At 39.2% G+C, this 18,734-nt stretch overlaps 2 protein-coding genes across 5 annotated transcripts; both read right to left on the bottom strand.

Moving 5' to 3' along the window:
* Positions 1–2,778: 2,778 nt before the first annotated feature.
* Positions 2,779–13,538, bottom strand: rhcg (Rh family C glycoprotein). Of its 2 annotated transcripts, none has more exons than XM_022754191.1 (11): positions 13,481–13,538; positions 7,867–8,059; positions 7,117–7,267; positions 6,849–6,996; positions 6,552–6,718; positions 6,103–6,240; positions 5,820–5,956; positions 5,500–5,624; positions 5,275–5,348; positions 4,796–4,863; positions 2,779–4,006 (listed from the first exon to the last, which is right to left on the bottom strand). In XM_022754191.1, exons 1-11 carry the CDS (start codon positions 13,527–13,529, stop codon positions 3,955–3,957), a joined length of 1,302 nt encoding a protein of 433 aa, XP_022609912.1. In that variant the 5' UTR covers positions 13,530–13,538; the 3' UTR covers positions 2,779–3,954. The 2 variants fall into 2 exon arrangements, with proteins under 2 accessions (XP_022609912.1, XP_022609910.1); XM_022754189.1 differs by lacking the exon at positions 13,481–13,538 and adding an exon at positions 11,189–11,583.
* On the bottom strand, positions 13,523–17,794 carry gdpgp1 (GDP-D-glucose phosphorylase 1). Of its 3 annotated transcripts, XR_002665373.1 has the most exons (3): positions 17,703–17,788; positions 15,647–15,809; positions 13,523–13,607 (listed from the first exon to the last, which is right to left on the bottom strand). XR_002665373.1 is itself a non-coding variant. In XM_022754192.1 (2 exons), exons 1-2 carry the CDS (start codon positions 17,716–17,718, stop codon positions 16,273–16,275), a joined length of 1,125 nt encoding a protein of 374 aa, XP_022609913.1. In that variant the 5' UTR covers positions 17,719–17,794; the 3' UTR covers positions 15,929–16,272. The 3 variants fall into 3 exon arrangements, 2 of the variants coding, with proteins under 2 accessions (XP_022609913.1, XP_022609914.1); XM_022754192.1 differs by lacking the exons at positions 13,523–13,607; positions 15,647–15,809 and adding an exon at positions 15,929–17,381 and having other exon boundaries at positions 17,703–17,794; XM_022754193.1 differs by lacking the exons at positions 13,523–13,607; positions 15,647–15,809 and adding an exon at positions 15,929–17,378 and having other exon boundaries at positions 17,703–17,789.
* Between the last annotated feature and the right edge of the window lie 940 nt (positions 17,795–18,734).

Here is an 18,734-nt window from a genome sequence, read left to right as displayed (position 1 = left end):
CCTGGAGAGGTCACCGGTCGATCACAGGGCTTGTAAAAATAGTACAACAACAACAAGAAGTACGTTGTAAATTCTCCACATAAATATTATCAACAAAATGTATGTAAAGTACTAAAAGTTAACAAACCGGTTCTGCAAAAAAAAAAAAGACCTCTGTAACTGATTAGACATCATTACAATCTTGTGGCTCCCAATATGGCCTCATGTGAGTCCAGCGGTGGAAGTGTTCAGAGACTTGAGACTCCTTTTCAAGGGGAAGTTCTGCATTCACAATGTTATTTCGGTAAAAATAAAGAAGTATTAATCACAAACCGTACACATAATGCATTATATAGTGTATGATTCATATTGATGGATTAGCATCTATGCATGTTTCAGTTTTATTCACTATTGGCCACGCATCATGTTTCATGAACTGATTAGACCTTTTGCAGTAACCTGTACAGTAACCATTAAATAAATCTGTCAAATATAAGCAGTGAGTAAAAAGTACAATATTTTCCTCTGAAATGTAAAGGATTAGAAGTATGCAGTAGCTTAAAGTAGTTATATTCAAGTTCAGTACAAGTTCATCAAATTTGCACTTGGTAAATGCACTTAGTTACGTTCCACCACTGGTGATGGGTTGGAGGACTGATGGTGGGAAATACAGTATATGAGCTTCTTGGTACTCACTGAGCGCCAGGATTGGGCATCAAAAACACAGTCCAGATCGAAACAGTCCGAACAGTTTTGGAAGTGAGATGCACCTGCTGAGAAGTAACCTGTAGGGGACACTGAAGCTGCACAAAACGTGAGCAGATTAAGTAAAGAGAGAAAAGAGTAAGGGCTTGAATAGTTTATGAACAGTTTTATGGACCTTTGAATGCTTTCAATAGGGGCTTTTACAGCTCCCTTTATAAGGGAGTGAACATGGATCCCTGAATACTTCTCTAACCGCTGTACCTCGTAACTGTAAAGTGAATTCAGTGGGGTTTTACTGCAGAGTGACTGACACATATCTGTAAACTGTGAGATTAAAATGATCAGATGAGTAGGCACGTCTCAACACCATTAGACGTATTACATTGTTTTCTTAGAACAATGGTGAAAAATAAAAGAACAAAAAGGCAAATAGCCACAGCCAGGTGCTCTAACACGACCTCCCACGCTGTGTTTAGCCCTGTAGTGTTCTGTACACTTTACATCGCCACGTATAGAAGATTACAAACTAATCTCAACCCACAAACAACATCGCTGGCATGCAGAGAAAACATGCTTTTCCTGGTATGTTCTTTATCATTAATGAGCGTCTCCGTGGCCCCCTGTATGGGAGTATGTTTTGTGCGGCTCCCATTCTAAACTCTCTTCCTGCACCCTCTTTCCCACCCTCTCCTTCCCTCGACCTGTCAATCAAAGATCGTGATTGAGCCCGTATGGCAGGCAGTCAGTCATCAGCAGTGAAAGTGAGGCCTCATTCTCTCTCCGTCCCTCCCCCTTTTCATGCCCCCTTGCTTCCTAAAGTTTTTCCATCTCACTTTCTCTGTGGCCTCTCGGTTTCCCTCCTCCCCTACCATCCCTGTACACTTTGCGTTTTCCCTTGTGGAAGTCACATCTGCGGTCAGCCTCCAGTCCAGAGGAAGGTAAACGTCTTCAAACATGGCTGTCACGATGCCACAAGGCCCGGCTCCCTCAACCTCAGAGAGGGGAAGGCCTGGTATCGTTTCAAAATAAGTCTGAGTTAGTTTTAACAGGCCTCTGCATTTGCCCTTTAAGTGGCTGATGAATAAACATGAGTAGAGTTGCGGCGGGAACTGCATGGGGTTAGGATGAGAAGAGGCCCGGCCTGTGTGTGTGTGTGTGTGTGTGTGTCTGTGTGTGTGTGTATATGTGTGTGTGTATGGATTGGGGGGTGGGGGTGGGGCGTGGGGGGGGGGTCGAGGGCAACAGGGGACGCCTTTCTTACGCAGCAGGGCTGCTATCTCGTTTAATTGGAGCACTTGTGGCACCATTACCTCCTTTACTCAAACACGTTACTGATGACAAAAGAAAACAGCACTAAGCCTGCCTTTGTTAGCGAGGAGACTGGATGAGGAGATGGATTCCTCGCTGCTACTCATGTGTGGGAATCATCCACACTCCCACCATGAGCTGCTGCTGCCTTCGGCCAAACGAAATGCTGCAGCCAGGTGGACAGGAGACAGAGCACATGGAAGTTACAGCCGTCATCAGAAAATGATGGACAGACAGGCCGTTTATCAGATACAGAAATAAACTGTGCAGTGAAATTATCTTCTGTATTTATAGACAAACAAAGCATCATGTTCCATCTATTGGGAAATGGTTTCTACTCCTTCACATATCCATCCATCCTGTTTGCGAAAACAGCAACAATATTTAGTGCACCAACCCGCAGGAATTCTCTCTATTACTCCATTTAAAACGATTGACTCCAGCATCTGTGTGCAGCCCTGTCAGTGACCTTGCTCTTTTGCTATCCTTTGACTCGAGGTCACAATGACTAGGCTGGTGTCTGGTTTGTTTTTGGTCACCACAGTGTCCCGAGAGAGCAATAAGGGTGTGAACTTTACCCTCAGTCTGACCTCAATAGAGAGGAGTCACTGCTGGCTCTTAAATGAGGGAGATTTTCTTCCTCTTCAGCTTTTTATTGGTAATTGGTATTGTATTTTTAAAGTTTTGAATATTCTCGATTTGTCAAATTCAAATAAAGTAGGTACTACATACGTAATGCTTTATTAACAATGCTTTATTAATTTTGATAATTACATTAACCATTAACAAACTTTTCACTTTTCAAAACATTATGACAATAATATTCTACCTTGTACAATGTCTAAATGTACAAATATCAGCTTCTGACAAAATCATTAATTTTCAGATCCATAATATGGATAAAAATATATGGTAAATACTTTATTACTACCTCCCCATGTGCATTTATAAGCAGTATATAAACGTTTTATACATTGTTTATAACACATTATAATGCGTGTGTAATGTTGAGGTGTCTATTAACTCGTTAGAATAAGTTAGAATTGTTGACAAAATACTGTGCATTAATAAACACTTAAAAATGTCCATATTATAGTGTGTTATAAACCACTATTAAATGTTTGTAGTTGCTATAAATGCTATAAAAACGGAGGGTTAAAGTAAAGTTTTACCAAATATCCTTTAAGTCGCAGGATAACTCAGGTCAAAGCTCTTATTTTAAAAATACATAATCAATAACATGATACATAACTAATTATATCTCAGTGTAAAAGCTTTTGATGAAGACACACAAAATTAAGTGCTATTTGAATGCATCTAATGGCAATAAGGAAAACAAACACTTAAGCTGTCAGCATAAACCTGCTTGTCTGTGCCTTCACTTCACTTCACAGAAACCATTTAAAACAGGAAAAACTAAGATGTGAAAGGTCCAGCGGAAAATCCTTAAAGTGCAACTCAAATGGGTCTGAAGAAAACGTAATACAAAACAAGGTCTCAAATATTTCCCTCACAAGCACTTAAAGGAACCATGGTTATGTTGTCACAGTCACGTTTAAGTTAGTTTGGTCCAGCACTGAGTCGTTGCTTCTTGCTTTATGTGAAACAAGAGAAACATGCTGCAGCTCTCTCAGCAAATTTACCTGCCTCCCAATGTTAAAATTAGGAAAAAATATTCCACTAGAAGATAATGTCACTCATTTAATATTATATTTAATACAAATACTTTATTGAATATTTGTGGATTTAAAATGAAAATAAATATATTGTGGAAAGAGGAAAGATCTCATCCCACTGGCAGATTTTTTTTCCACTTCAAACGATCCAACCAAAAAAAAAAGACAACGACCATCATATATTCACTTTATGAAAAATAACTGGTTTTGATTGGTGAGGAATAATTGTATCAAATGAATATTTCTGTCCGACAAATGACCCACGTGTTATAAAGACTGAGCTCCATCAGGATCGAGGCCTGGGGTCACTTTGCTCCATGGTGAAATTTGACTCCACTCTGGGGGGAAAAAAAAGCATTACATAATGAGTGAAAAACAATGCCACTTTATAGACAAGTTGTAGCTCACTGTATACTATACTACTATAGAAATATCTGACTATACTACTAGTATAGTCAAATATTTCTTTAATAATGGGTTGATTTATTTATTTTCTTCTATTGCCTGCATTAATTAAAAACACCTTCTTATTCACACAGATTCGGCTTGGACATGTTCCTGTGCTCATTATTCTGTATCATATCACTGTACTGGGTAGATTTCATTCATTAAAATATAAAATCTTGTGTAATCCATGGTTTTGTTTTGTTTTTCTAGGTGTATCATTTTCATTTCCACAGTAAACGTGACTTATGTTGCAAAACTTCAAGGTCACTTTGAAGAGCTGCACATGCAGAGCTGTGCTGTGAAAACCCCTATCAACAAAAAGCACAGGTGAGCTTCACTTGGAAGCACAGAGCGCAGGGTCTGCGTCAGCATTTCGGCCCACATTGAGCGATGGGGACAGCGCAGGCCTGTTTGTCAGCAGCGCTATGCTGTCTACAGCCACATCCTCACTGTGTCTTCATACGGTATTCAACACTATGAGCAGAAATTCCCAACAAAGAGCAGAATTACAATCGGTCTCATGTAATCTCTGCAAGTTGGGATGTGCTGCCACCAAGAGGACGCTGAATGCAACACATTTCCCAACAGCAAAAGCACTGCCTGCATCGCTTGTTTGGTATGAGAACAGCATATCTCCATAACCAGAACTCTGTTTTCAGACAAACTAAACAGACACTTACACATCCTTGTTCCGCATGTGGTTGTTGTACTGCAGGACTGGTGGGATGCTCTCTTCATCATCAGGAAGCTGTTATGTCAGAATGTCAGAAAATGGAATATCATGAGCTGTTTCTTTTGTAAACAGAGGTGGTAGAATGACGGTAGCCCATTCAGTGATGGACATAAGTGGAAAAACAGCCTCTGTTCAAGGAATACAAAACAGTGTCATGTGTCCGGCCAAGACCAGCATGTAAGCAGAAGTATGTCTAACCTGTCAAATCAAAGTCTGTTTTCATAATTATATACATGTAGAATCTAAGATATGTTATGTAGACACTGAACCGAACTGTATCTCTCAAATGTCATAAAAACACCACTCAACCAAAAATCATTAAAACCTTTATAATCTTTAAGATATCTGGCGTTAATTTTCTGCAAATTCACAATTCCTGTTTCAAACTGCAGAACATCTTTATGGCTGTAAAGATTTGTCTCTCACCTCCCAGTAGGGCTCATCGTCAAAGCAGTTGTCATCTGCAGGATCTCCCCAAATAGGCAGTCTTAAGATACAACCTAAGAAGAATACAAATACATCCCAACACACATGGTCTGTCATACACTGTATGCAAACACAACCATCTTGTTCAAACACAATAATGCCAATGTTATTAGCATACAGACTGTACATTTTCAGTCATATGGTCGAACTGTGGTCACTCCTTACCAACAATGATGCCTCCGCCTACACCGAAGCAGATAGCGACACAGAGGCCTGCCGCCTGGTGACCACCCTGTCGTGAGGGTGTCATGCTTTTGAAAGCACCCTCAAAGTCAAAGGTGTTAATCAGCCTTTAATAAATAAAAAAATAAAAAAAGTGGAACTCACAATGTTGTTCTGCCACAAGAATATAAATGTTACTACTTTCTTTTTCTATCCCTTTACTGTTTTTTAATCTTATATCTTATAATCAATGTAATTTAAAAAATGAAAGCAGCCCTGACTCCTGGCTGCTTGTTTCCTATTTGTAAGCAAGGACCACTCACCCTTCAGTGCCATAAACTGACTCTGTTGCAGCTGCAGCAGTAATGGCTCCCACAATTCCTCCGATAACTCCTGGCATGGCATGGAGGTTATGGATTCCACACGTGTCCTGGATCTTCAGGTGCTTTTCCATGAACGGCTGAGAGAGACGTATCGTATCGATTAGGATTAGCTGAGTTTACTAAAAAATCTGAACAGCTTACTTTGATTTAAGTTATGGAAAGCACAGACTGGGACTAAGGATCAGTAAATGCAGTGATCAAGGGCAGGAAAGAAATACCACACCGTGAGGTAGATGTATCCCAGGGTGGAGATGATACCACAGCAGAATCCTACAATCAGAGATCCGTAGGGCATCAGCATGAACTCCGCTGCTGTTCCCACTGCAACACCTCCGGCAAGAGTAGAGTTCTGGATGTGAACCTGAGACACAGGTGCAGAGAAAATGGCAACAAAAGAAACGTTGCATCAGTTTGATATCACATCGCTGTATCAGGTGAAAAACACAACATGCACACAATTACTGTAAGGTAAAGCTTGTTTAGGTGGGGCACAAGTTATCCACATCTTCTTTGACAATTCATCAAGGCGATCTATTTCAGCATAACCTGTCATGCCAACTTTATAAATGCGCACACCCCCCTAGAATAACCACATTGTTGGTGCATAATAGCTCAACCTTATGATGAGAGTGTTCGTGACTGACATGAAAAACAAAGGCTGCTGGCCGTTACCATGTCTAGTTTTCCATGCTTCTGGAAGAGGCTCGAGATTGCCACAGTAGTGAGCACAGTCGAGGCCAGAGCCAGGTAGGTGTTGATGGCTGCTCGGTGCTGCCCGTCCCCGTGGTCTGTGATGGCTGAGTTGAAGCTGGGCCAGAACATCCACAGGAAGAGGGTGCCTGTGCAGAAAGCAGTGGCGTTAGCAGAGATCGAAGGTCCTTGTAAACCACAGAAACAGAGGAATGGTAGGTACTGGAAATTTTTCTGGGGGTAAAAAAAAAAAAAAAAGAAGCTGTAAATCATACTCACCAATCATAGCAAAGACATCCGAGTGGTAGACGGAGCCCTGCAGACGACTGCTCTGGTCCAGATTTGGCCGATAGAGCATCCACGAGATGGAAAGACCATAATATCCTCCGAATGTGTGGATCACCATGGAGCCTCCAGCATCTCTGGCCTTCAAGAGAGAAAATATTAGCATCAACTGTCGTAGCAGTAGTTAGAGTAAATTTAAGTTCAATACATACTGTATATTAAAATCACATCAAAACAATAACCAGCAATGGTTCCAACTTACATGTATGAGATCCAGGATAATATACTCCTCCACAGCAAACAATGTGATCCCAAACAGTGTCAGGACCATCAGCTGGACTGGACTGACTTTACCCAGCACTGCCCCGTAGGCAATTAAGCAGCCCGCCACACAGAAGTCAGCATTGATCAGGCTGAGGAGGGAAAACGGCCAAAATGAAGTGGACAACCAAGGCAATATGAGATAATCTGTAATCTGTGCTGGTCAAATATGAGGCAAGATTTATTTTGGCCAAGGGTACATTTATTCATGGGCAGTGAACCAATAGAGTAGAGCTACTTAAGATCAGTATCACATTATCACATTCTGTCTTTCACTTTTTCTCTACTCACATACACAACTCATCTGTTGACACACGGTGACTTGGCAGAACTTCAACAGTATCATCATTTCTCATTGGCCCGAGTTTCTGTTTGCCTTCCAACCACCGAGTCCACAAACACTAAATCTTACCTGCCTGTATCATATCAGTCAGACTGGTTTCTCCACCTCACTGTGTTTTTTTGTCTATGGAAACCATTCAGGTGGGAATGTATTCCCACCAGACATATTCACCAGTAACTCAATAAAAGAATCAGACCTCAATAACATCCCCTGCTTTAGATTCCACCAGTTGTGTCTGCTTATACTATATCAGTCTTTTGTTAGCTGTAGACTATACCACCATCAAAATGAAGTAGAATAAAAAGAAGGGATCCTTTTAAATCACAGAGAATAAAACCAAACACTTACTTTTCAATTCCAATTTTGATCTTTCCGTCACTATAGTCCAGGGAGTGGAACCAGCCTTGCATCAGCAGCGCCCATTGGAGGCCGAAGGCTGCGATGAGGAAGTTGAAGCCCACTGCGCCGAAGCTGTACCTCCTGAGAAACGTCATCAGGAAGCCAAATCCAACAAAGATCATCACATGGACATCCTGGAAACCTAGGGCGAAGGCAGAAGAAGGGAGTGATAGTGTGATGTGGATGATAAAAATTGGGTTCATGAATTAAATGGAATTACCGCCTTGAAGTTATATGCCTCCGCCAACCAGCCAAGTTGTAGGAAATATGGTCACAATCTCCCCTTCATGTGTTATAGCATTGAATAAAGTGTTTTGGATATAGAATGTCATCACTTCATCATTTTATCCTATTAGACATTTGTTTTAAATTGTGTCATAATGAGTGAGTTATGGCCAAAAGCGTGTTTTATGAAGTGACAGTGACCTTTACCTTTGACTATCAAACTCTAATCAGGTCATCCCTGAGTGAATGTTTGTAACAAATTTGAAGAAATTTGAAAAAGGCTTACTGAGATATCATGTTCATAAGAACGGGATGGATGTATGGAGGGACAAATCTGAAAACATAATGCCCGTTCCTGGCTGTCGCTGGCATAATAAAGGGGAGAGAAGGGGAGTAGGGAGCTGCATAGTGGTTCAAATGTCAGAATAATTTCCTCACTTCAAAGAAGTTTTTACGATCTCCACTTGTTAGTGTGGATTTCCTCACACTGTCTGAAAATATACAAGTTTGGTTGTATGTAGTGCAGTCTCCACCGATTTGGGGTCTATGACAGAGTAGCCAGACAGAAGCCTCTGCTCATGGAAAGACAAATGACAGAGTTTGCAAAAAAGGACCTAAAGGACTCTCAGACTGTGAGAAACATGGTTTTCTGGTCTGATGAAACCAAGATTGAACTGTTTGGCCTTAATTCTAAGTGCCATGTCCTCCAGACATGACACTATATATACTATATACAATATAGACAGATGTGCCTTTCCAAATCACACTGATACTGGTTCAGTAAGGCTGTCATTGCCAGATATCACAGGTCTACCCCAGGGATTCTCAACACATTTTCTATTTTTGAAACATGCAGAAAAGAAGCAATTTGTGGATTTTCATTTTATATATATATAGGAATTAGTTCAGCTTCAGAAATTCAACCTTTTTTTTGCCTCTGTGAGCATCTCTCTCAGTTCTATTTTGAGAGACTCAGGTGGATTATGTGTCAGAGGTTGGTAAAACTAAGTGTTATTTAGAGTTATTTAAGTGTCTGATTCGGTCTTGTTTTTCCCAACTAAGAAACATTACAAAGTTCAGGCTCATTGTGACCCAAGCAGAGATGGAAATGTTAATCAATTTTTTTTAATACAGTCCTGTCCTGACTATTGCAACTCCCTGTTTGCCTGCCTTAGTAAAACATCCCTGGAATTTAACCAAACCAGCCCAGGTTCTCCAAAAGATGTCATGTGACAGATCTACTGCAGCCCTGCGTTACCAGCATGTCTCTATGGTCTTCAGATCAGGGTTTGCTGGTAGTTCCTAGAATGCAGGTTAAAAATGAAAGAGACTGCGCTTTTGAGGTTGTGGCTTCTAAACCTTGGGACCCTCTCTGATGGGATATGAGATCTGTGGACGCTGGGGACACCTTGAAAAAAGCAGCTCAAGACCTACTTGTTTAGCCTTGCCTTTGTGTGTGTAATTTTTCTATTCTGTTTTGTACTATGCCTATGCTTTCTTTATGTGTGTCTGTATGTTTTTGTATTATCTCCTCTGTGAAACACTTTGTGACGTCTTTGCTCTTGAAAAGGTGCTGTATAAATGACTTGCGGACAACATGGCTTAATGTATAAGGGCTGATACTGGAACCCAACCAATATTTCAGAAGATTAATATTGTCCATTCATTGTTTATTAGAGGTACACTGTATCTCTTTGGAAAATGTTGGCCTATATGAAAGAGAAAACACATTCAAATATATGTCATTGAATCATAATTGCATCCAATAGTGTAATCATTACACTGTTAATTTGGCAATCAGGGTTATAAAACTTATTCTCTTCTAAATAAGTAACATTTAATATTAACAGTACACAGTTCTGAGTGAACCGATATGCCAGTGGAGACACTGTATGTACTATATGAACAGTTTGCTTTCACATCACGTCACCACAGTGCAGGGACACATGAGGACATATTAGTTAAGAAGAGGAAATCATGTGAAGATGGACATCACACTATGCATATACTGTTGCTTGTTGATGTGATGCTATATCAAGGTACTTATACAGGTACTAACCTCTGTAGCCGATATTAACTGTGAGATGAACTTGTAACATCTGCTACAAGTAACAGACAACGACATGTGGATACCAGCATAAAAAAGCAAGTATTGTTCACAACATAACACTGTGACCACCCGACACATCTCAGGGCACACGATAGGTTCCCACTGTATTGTGAAAAATGATAGCTTGCAAAGAAGAATTTGCAACAAAAAAAAAAAAAAAATCCGTTGTAATAAATGCTATATCACAACAGACTGAACATATTTTCACCTCACTAACAACAAGGGCTTCAAATGTTTCAGACTATCCTCCTGATGATGGCCGTTGTGTTGGAAAAACAAAAAGGTCCTGTGACTTTAAGATGAGGTCTTAATGGTCTCAGACAACAACCTGTGCCAGGACATACATCCATCATCCGACATCCAACACCATATGTGAGATGGCTTCATGATAGCCTGACACTGACACCGCGGGTTGTTGGGGTGGTGTACAGTACAACCACACCCATGCAATACACTCACTCAGCACAACACTCACATCCGAAATTCCAGCCGATACAATATATATGACCGAAAAAGAAATACACTTTAAATCCAGACACAGAGGTAAGTGTTGACATGTCAGCTATAGTTAAACTGGAAAAAGAGCCTGAGGGGAGTCAAACCCCAGGGGAAATGAGCACCTGCGGGTGTCAGATCCTTGTCAGCAATGTAGAAATAATATAATAGGTCGACATAATCTGAGAACTACAGTATCATCAACTTGGTATCTCTGTAGAAACATATTTTACTACAATGAAAACATACAATTTTCAACCAAATATTGATATAAGTGAAACATGAAAAAAAAAACTAAATGTACAGAGATATTGTAAAAAATATAGACATTTGGTTTAAAATATAACAGACGTGTAAAAATGTAATAGGAGTAAACTAAATCAGATATTAGACATTTAAAAAGTTAGAAATAGAAGAAAAAATATAAATCAAGTCACTTACTTGGATATCTGAAGTAGAAATCATTCTCAATGTCACTCGATATATTTTTAGCTTTTCGGTGCTCTATCCAGAATGGACTCGATTCCTCATTGTATCTAATAAACACCCCAAACAAGATAATCATTGCTATCTGCCATACAAAGCAAACTGCTGGAAGACTGACACGAACATTAGTATTTTTTGGACGGTCACACAACTCCCTGAAGCTCTGAATACAGCCCATTGTTTTTGATTGTTTTTGTTTCTCAGTAATTTTTCTTTTGAGTCTTTTCTCTCTTTTTTTTTTTTTTTGAAATGGTATAAGAGTTGCTGAATTATTCAATTGAGCTGACTTCTGCAAAAGGGACAGACCCTTTAAAGGCCCTGAGCATCTTCAGTTCAAGTGTAGATGAACAGAGATGGGTGTTTGCTTTAATATGAGGACACTCCCCCCCAGTCACTCCCTTCGCATTACACCTGGGATGTGCTAGACTCTTTTCACGTGAGGACATGTGTTTAGGTGATCTTTTCATTAGGACATCTTTTGATTCTAAATGTCTGTTTTAATCATTTTATTTTTCAATACTTTGTCCTGGCATGAACCACAATACAATAGTCTAACATCAAATTCTACTGCTACTAAGGATTTGTGGTGAGAGGAAGCATGCGTCATATCCTCATCAGACAGGTGAGAGATGATATTTACATCTTGTAAATCAATTGTGTTGTTTATACTAATGTGGTTAGGTTGCACGTGCTCATAATCCATCCAACAAGAAAGATTATGTACCTTTGAAATTTTCTTGGAACCCCCTCCCTTAGCACAAACACTCTTTGCATATCAGAGAAAAACAAATAATTTTTGTGCAAAACATGAAGCCTGTCCCTATAGTAAATAAACAGAGAGGTGTCTGTTGGGTCTCTGCAAATAATCTTATAAAGAGAAGGTCTAGACCTGCTCTATTTGAAAAGTGCCTTGAGATAACTTCTGTTGTGAATTGGCGCTATATACAAATAAAAATCGACTTGACTTGTAAAGCACCTACAGGTTTTCTGTTCTTACTGCTAGTTAGGGGGGTGGGGACGTTCTCATCTCCTGTGAAGCATTAACTGTAAATAATCTGTATCCGTGCTGGGCCACATTAGAAAGATGCATGACAGGTTTGACTCAGTCAACCGTCACAGGTTGAGACAAGGGTCCAGTTTTTTTCTTATACTAAAGTCAAATTGTTTGTGTGCTGTTGTATAGGGACATTGTAATGTAATCAATTTTACCTAAACATTTAAGTCTTTTATTTAGTTAACGTGTTGAAAGAATTCGGAAAACATGAAACTGTAAAACAAAATACTGTATTGCAATTAAAACTGGAGCAACTAACTAATACAGTTCAATTGTTTATTGAAATATGAAAATATACTCTTTGTCTCTTGTAGGAATTCACATTATGGTGGGAAGTTGCTGAGGACCTTGCTGGAAATTTGTTGCAACTGCTTCAGTATTTTGTACATTAAGTTGTGATTCAGCAGATTGAGACACTGAACATGATAAAAAATGTATGCAAACCACCATGTTTCATCTAGAGACAGCTGTTTTATGTAGGAGGATGTGATAATCTTTAAAGGACTAGTTCAGTTTTTTCAGAAATACGCCTTCTCATCAAGAGTTAGATGAGAAGATTGATATCATGTTTGTTGGGTAAATATGTCGCTGTTGCAAACGGTTTTATGGTTAGCATAAAGAACAGGCGGACACACCTGACTCTGTCCAAAATCTGACTACCTGCACCTCTACACCTTACAAATTTACACCTTTCATCTAATTTGTTTAATCCATACAAAGACCAAAGCAGAAAAACAAAAATGACCCATTCTATGGACGGTTAGGTCAACTTCTCAGCTGGGAGAAGTTGCTAGGCAACCAGCACAGGATCTGCTCTGCTGTTAATCAGTGAGCTTGAGAGTTGCTTTTCAACCGAGTCAAGCTAGCTGTTTCTTTCTGTTTTCAGTATTCATGCTAAACTAAGCTAGCTGAATGTTGGCTCCGGCTTTAGTAGTAAGAACGGTATCAATCTTCTCCTCTGTCAGCAGAGGAAACAGAGCAAACAAATGTGACACCATTTGTTTAATATGTATGAACAACTTGAACAGAAGTAATGCTTCTGTGCAAATTATTTCTGTGTTCACAATTACGCATCTGCTGTATTCTCAACTTTGTCAGTTCAGATATGCATTATGTAACATTCACAACAGAAAAAGGGTGACTGTATACACATGGACTGTCAAAAGTAAATAGTAAGGATGATCAGGAACTACCTGTCCTGTACACGTGCATTGTGTCAGGAAGGTCAAATACACGGGACATACAGCTGCTCCTTCATGTCATGTGGTTGATTCTCTTCTATCCTCGGATGAAACTGCGAGGACAAGTGGGCAGAACTACCTGCAAATAGAAATTGTTGTTAATTAAGAACTAATAGATGATTCTGATTTGTAATTCAAGTATGATTGTCTTATTTAACCCTACTCCACCCAAATAAATCTAATATTTTTAATGTGACATCAGTAAACCTCATGTAGTACTCTCTATGATGCCTCACTATAAAGGAAAACGTTGTAAAGGGGAAAAAAAACAAAAAACAAAAAACTTTCAACTTATTGAGGTTAAACTTGGTGCTGCATCCCTCAGAGTTCCTTGTCTTAATCTCATCTGAGTGGAATATGTGGAAATTAGGGAACAGGAAGTTATCTGCTAACTGAAAGGTATAACTTTTACAAAGAACATATCTTATCTAACCAACTCCAACATTGTTGTATTATCATTATAAATAATGGAAGATGTTAAGATATGCATGGTAAATCATATTTCCAGCATTCTGAGTTCCACTGCTTGCTTACAAAGTGATATATGTGTAGGCTATAACAAAAACATGTGACACATACAGTACATGTGAGTATAATCACTGTTGAGGTCCCATTATTTACTCAACAGAAACAGCATATTTGTAACCACTAAGCAATCTATGCAGGGTTACTATGGTGGTGACAAGACACTGACTGGCTCCAACAAGCCCTGAGGTATGACAGGATTGTGGCTATGAGGGCAACTCTCTTTGGACATACCGGCAATTATAAAACATTTTCTCACTTATCCCAACACCAACAAGCCAGCCAGTGTTTCATTTTTTTCTGTGCAAAGAAATATGATTTCCAACCACATAGAGCACAGGACAGGTGAAACCAGACATTTTTTTTTTAATGTGAGTAAAAATCTAAACTATCAGTGACCAAGTTCAAGCCTAAGCTTTTTATGGTTGTCATTTGCACATAATGCACATATGCAAGTCATACATACATATATTTCAACAAAAGTAAAATATTGTTTCTTGTGGACTATTTCTAAAAAGAAACACCGACACGTACACTATCTTTTCAGCCTGGCTTTTATTTGAGGTGCCTCGTCATTTCTTACCCTAGTTTTAAGTATTCATCATGGTTTCCATATTTTTTTCTTATCCATTGCGTTTATTTATTTCACTAACTTGTTTTTTTTTTTTTTGACATTTTATTGACATAATTTTTTACTTTGAAAAGTCTATTTTTGTTTTTACCGTTTTGATCTGTGAATCACTTTGGGCTGCATGTTTATATGAAAGGTGCTATGTTGATGAAGTTGATTAGATCATTGCACTGGTTTTGGACTCACCAATGAGGATGGTCATTAAAATGAATGAGCGGGTATCTATGCTCATTGATCTTACTGCTCGGCTTAGCACTGCAACCTTGGTGATGTCATTCTGGCAGATGATGTGCTCTTCGGGGATAATGTGTAACACTGATCCCTCTGAGCACCCCTGTCAGGCTTGTTGAGGAGACTTTTGCATGTGTTGTATTTGTATGTTTCATCAGCGCAATGTGTGTGTGTGCCCTAAGAAGAGCATAAGAGTGAACCAAGCTTCAATCAGGCAAAGAAAGGTGGTGACTACACTTACGCATCCTCTATTACTGGTTCGGCCGTCACTTTAAGTTGTTACTGTAGTAAAAGCACAGGTGTCACAAACTGCAGTAAGCCATGACAGTGAGACAAAGAGCTAGCACCCTGCATCCAAAGCAGCTTAAATGGAATTTAGCAATTATTAATTTCATCATTGACACATCTGTTTTTCCTTCTGTGACAAATGTTTATTAGTGAAAAATAATTATTGTGGCTACAAGTAACTTCTACAAATTCTCATTTGGGCCTGATACAACTATAGTGTACCAAGCCACACCTTAATTTTTTTTTTTTTAACTAGTGTGAGTCATGCTCAGTTTCACACATATTGTTATCAGCATTATCAGTGATATTCTGTCTACACTGCTTGTCTGTTAAATGATCCCACCCTTGAGACTGTTTCCCTTTTCTACAAGAGGACAGCATGAAAGCAACACATTTTATTCATTGTAATTTTTCCAAGAGGCTGCCACTATACGTAGACTCACCTCCTCGTCCTCATGCTGTTCTGGGAATTGTCCTGAAGCGGCGACTGACGTAGACTCAGCTATAAACATCATCACTGCCTTGGAAAGATGAGCCTCCGTGTTCCTTCTGTTACTTTATCCATAAACATTACACTGTTGCGTCTTCATAGCAGATACTCTGTTCCTGTTTAGGTGTAAAAGGTCAATGACTTGCTTTAACATACAAATCATACAAATACAAAGTGGAACTCAAAAAAAAAAAAAGAAAAATACAAAACTTTTGTTCTTAGATAAAGTGCTTTTTTTAATTTGATACCAGTTTCATTACATCACATCCATTGGTCAATTAAAGCACACTCTCATTTATGAATACAATACTGATCAATCTAAATATTTGTAATCATCTTTATAGTTTAGTGGAAACTTTGAAACATATTCTGTAGAGTAGTTGTGTGCACATCCAATGCTATCTTTAGGCTAGGTGCAGGATAGGGGATTCTGCAGAGATCCATAAGTATAATTCAGGGTCAAGATATTTTCTCATTTTCTATCTGACCAAAAACTTGGAACACTGAAAACTGAATATATCAGCATCCAATCTAGTTGATTGGTAACTCTAGCACAAGATTTAACTAGGCTTCCTTAAATTATAAACCCATTAAATGACGAGTAAGCTGCTGTTCCAACCTGTGAAACTCCTCATCAGGCAGGACATACCTCTGAATGATATCTATGACATCTTTCTCAGTAGTGAGCTCATAGTCCTTCTTGTTCTTAAATGGTAAATGTCCAGCTAGCTCGCAAAGAGCTACATTGAAGGAAGACTCCTCTTTGGCACCGAAGCAGGATATTCTGGGCCATACAGCGATGCGAACGCCTTTTCTTGAACAGATATTCTTTTCGTTCTGTCTGTGATCACAGGGTGGACATCCTCTAGTCATGAACAAGTTGTGAGCAATGTTACCATCCACAAGAAAGTCTGTCACTTCACAGATTGCTCTGGCAACTTTCTCCAACTCCTCTGATTCTGTGTAAAACAAAAGCCCTGCAGGAAAGTCCAACAAGCGATAAAATCCCCTTTCAGGAAGCAATGGCTTGACCGGCATAGATTCTATCTTGAGCTCGTGGTCCAGGTAATAGCCATGTAGGTGTAAATGATTGACAGACGCAAATGCTCCTAAACTGTTGAAACCCACACGAAAGCCAGGGTCAGAGCTCAGAAGCACAGATTCAATACCGACCTGGATGGCGAACCTTGTCAGAACCTGCGGTAAACAACATGATGGATCTGGAACAAAGAGACAGTGTCCAAACTCCAAAGGACTGACATTGACCAACACGACCATCCTACAGGGCTGTTGCAACTGCCCACTGTGATGCAAAGCTGTGCCTCTCTCTGTGTCCTTTATCATCTCAAATATGATTTCCTCTGGATTGATTTTGTTAAAATTGAATTGCTTGGCACTGAACTCCTGCTGAATGCTCAGTATCTCCTGAGGCTTTCTTCTCTCTATTCCTCTTTGAATATTCAACTGGGCCACATAGCCACGTGAACCCGGCAGGATGCGTGTTTGTAAGTTACCCAGATGGTATCGAAAAAGCCCCTTCTCCATCCTGTCTGCCCAGCCGGCCTGGATGGTTGTGTCAAACTTTGCTGGCGGTGATGCCATCCCGGAACTACTGTCAGTGCTCCGACGGACGTCTGTTACAAAGTCCTGGTTTGTGTACACATACTGGAGCGGCATGGTTGGATCTGCTGGTGAGGCAAAGAGGCATGATATTTGACAAGAAAGCTCATTGTGGTCGTTAAGTCTCATCCTGCTGAATCATCTGACAGACCGGTCACACACAGGAGTGGACAGCAGGGCTGCAACTTATTACTGTCTATTGAAGTGTCAACAATCAGGGGAAAAAAACAACCAAACTGTCCATCACAATTTCCCAAACCTACAAACCAATAGACAACTCTACATCATACAAAACAAGCAGTCTAAAGCAAAGATGCACTGACACAGACACCTGTGCTTCTCAGTAATTGTCACGACACAAGCATGAGTTCATTTGATAGTGAGCTCACCTTTTAAGTTTGACATTGTCTCCCGTCTTGGAACAAACAGCAGATTAACGCTTTTGTGAAAAAGACACAACTAACGCTTGTTCATATTCGCAGTTTTACGTTCCTTCCATATTTTTGCAAACGCCGGGTTGGCTATGCCTAGCTAGCTTCCGTGGTAGTTGCACGTGTTCTTCTTCGTCGGTGTTTATTGTTGTATATCCGGTTCATTTTTTCAAACTAAATGCTTCGATGAAAAAAAATTCATTGCGTTACTATATTAAAATCGAATCCATTCACATTAGAGTAATTATATTATAATTATAATATGGCTATATTCATGCATTTATCTGCAGTTTTGTAGGTAAGTAGAAAAAAAATATTGTCTATATTATAATTGTTATTCCCTATACATAGCTACATAATCAAATGATTACTGTTATTAGGGAAGTTTTTATACAAGAATGCAGGTATTGTAAAACTACACAATGTATAAATCAATGGCTAAACAAGTTTAAATTCCTAAGTAAGTCTCTGAAGCTTATGAAGGATAATAAAAAAAGCCCTTTAGTTAGTTTCTTTACTTGATTTATTCAAGTTAATTTGAGATGAGCCCCTTTTCTTTTTATTTGATGTACTTATTTTCATTTTTATTTTTTGTGTTTATGCTCAATCTTTGTTAGTATTTTGTGAATAAGGAAAAAGTATCTTGTTTGTCTGTATCTTTCCATGTTTATTGATAAAGGAGGGGAGAAAAACATAATCAAATCCAATACATATTCCTCAAGGAAAATGTAATGCATGTATTCAGATAAAAGTAGCCAATATGTGAAGTATTTCATAGCCTTGACCTACCTACCTATTACTGTAAGGGCTGACCATTTGCTCACAGGAAGGGTCTTGTTCACTTAAAATGTTCACACACATATAACCCACCCACCCTCCAACAAACACACAAACAAATGTATTTAGAAGTTATCTAAACTGTAAAGCAATGTGGTAAACCCCCTATAACTGGAATAGTATGTGTACAATATTTAAATGTTGAGCAATGCT

The sequence above is a fragment of the Seriola dumerili genome, unplaced genomic scaffold (assembly GCF_002260705.1).
Source record: "Seriola dumerili isolate Sdu_G_001 unplaced genomic scaffold, Sdu_1.0 BDQW01000219.1, whole genome shotgun sequence".
Lineage (NCBI taxonomy): Eukaryota > Metazoa > Chordata > Actinopteri > Carangiformes > Carangidae > Seriola > Seriola dumerili.
The sequence above is the reverse complement of the archived record's forward strand: the minus strand, read 5'-3'. Positions and strand labels throughout refer to the sequence as shown.

Bases quoted from the DNA above. Each gene is read 5' to 3' on its own strand.
- rhcg (XM_022754189.1), bottom strand. From the start codon at position 11,411: ATGGGCTGTATTCAGAGCTTCAGGGAGTTGTGTGACCGTCCAAAAAAT. The intron at 5,625-5,819 runs GTGAGTGGTCCT...TATTTATTAAAG, and splicing joins TCAGTTTATGGCACTGAAGG to GCTGATTAACACCTTTGACT. The intron at 5,349-5,499 runs GTAAGGAGTGAC...TATTCTTCTTAG, and splicing joins AGGCGGAGGCATCATTGTTG to GTTGTATCTTAAGACTGCCT.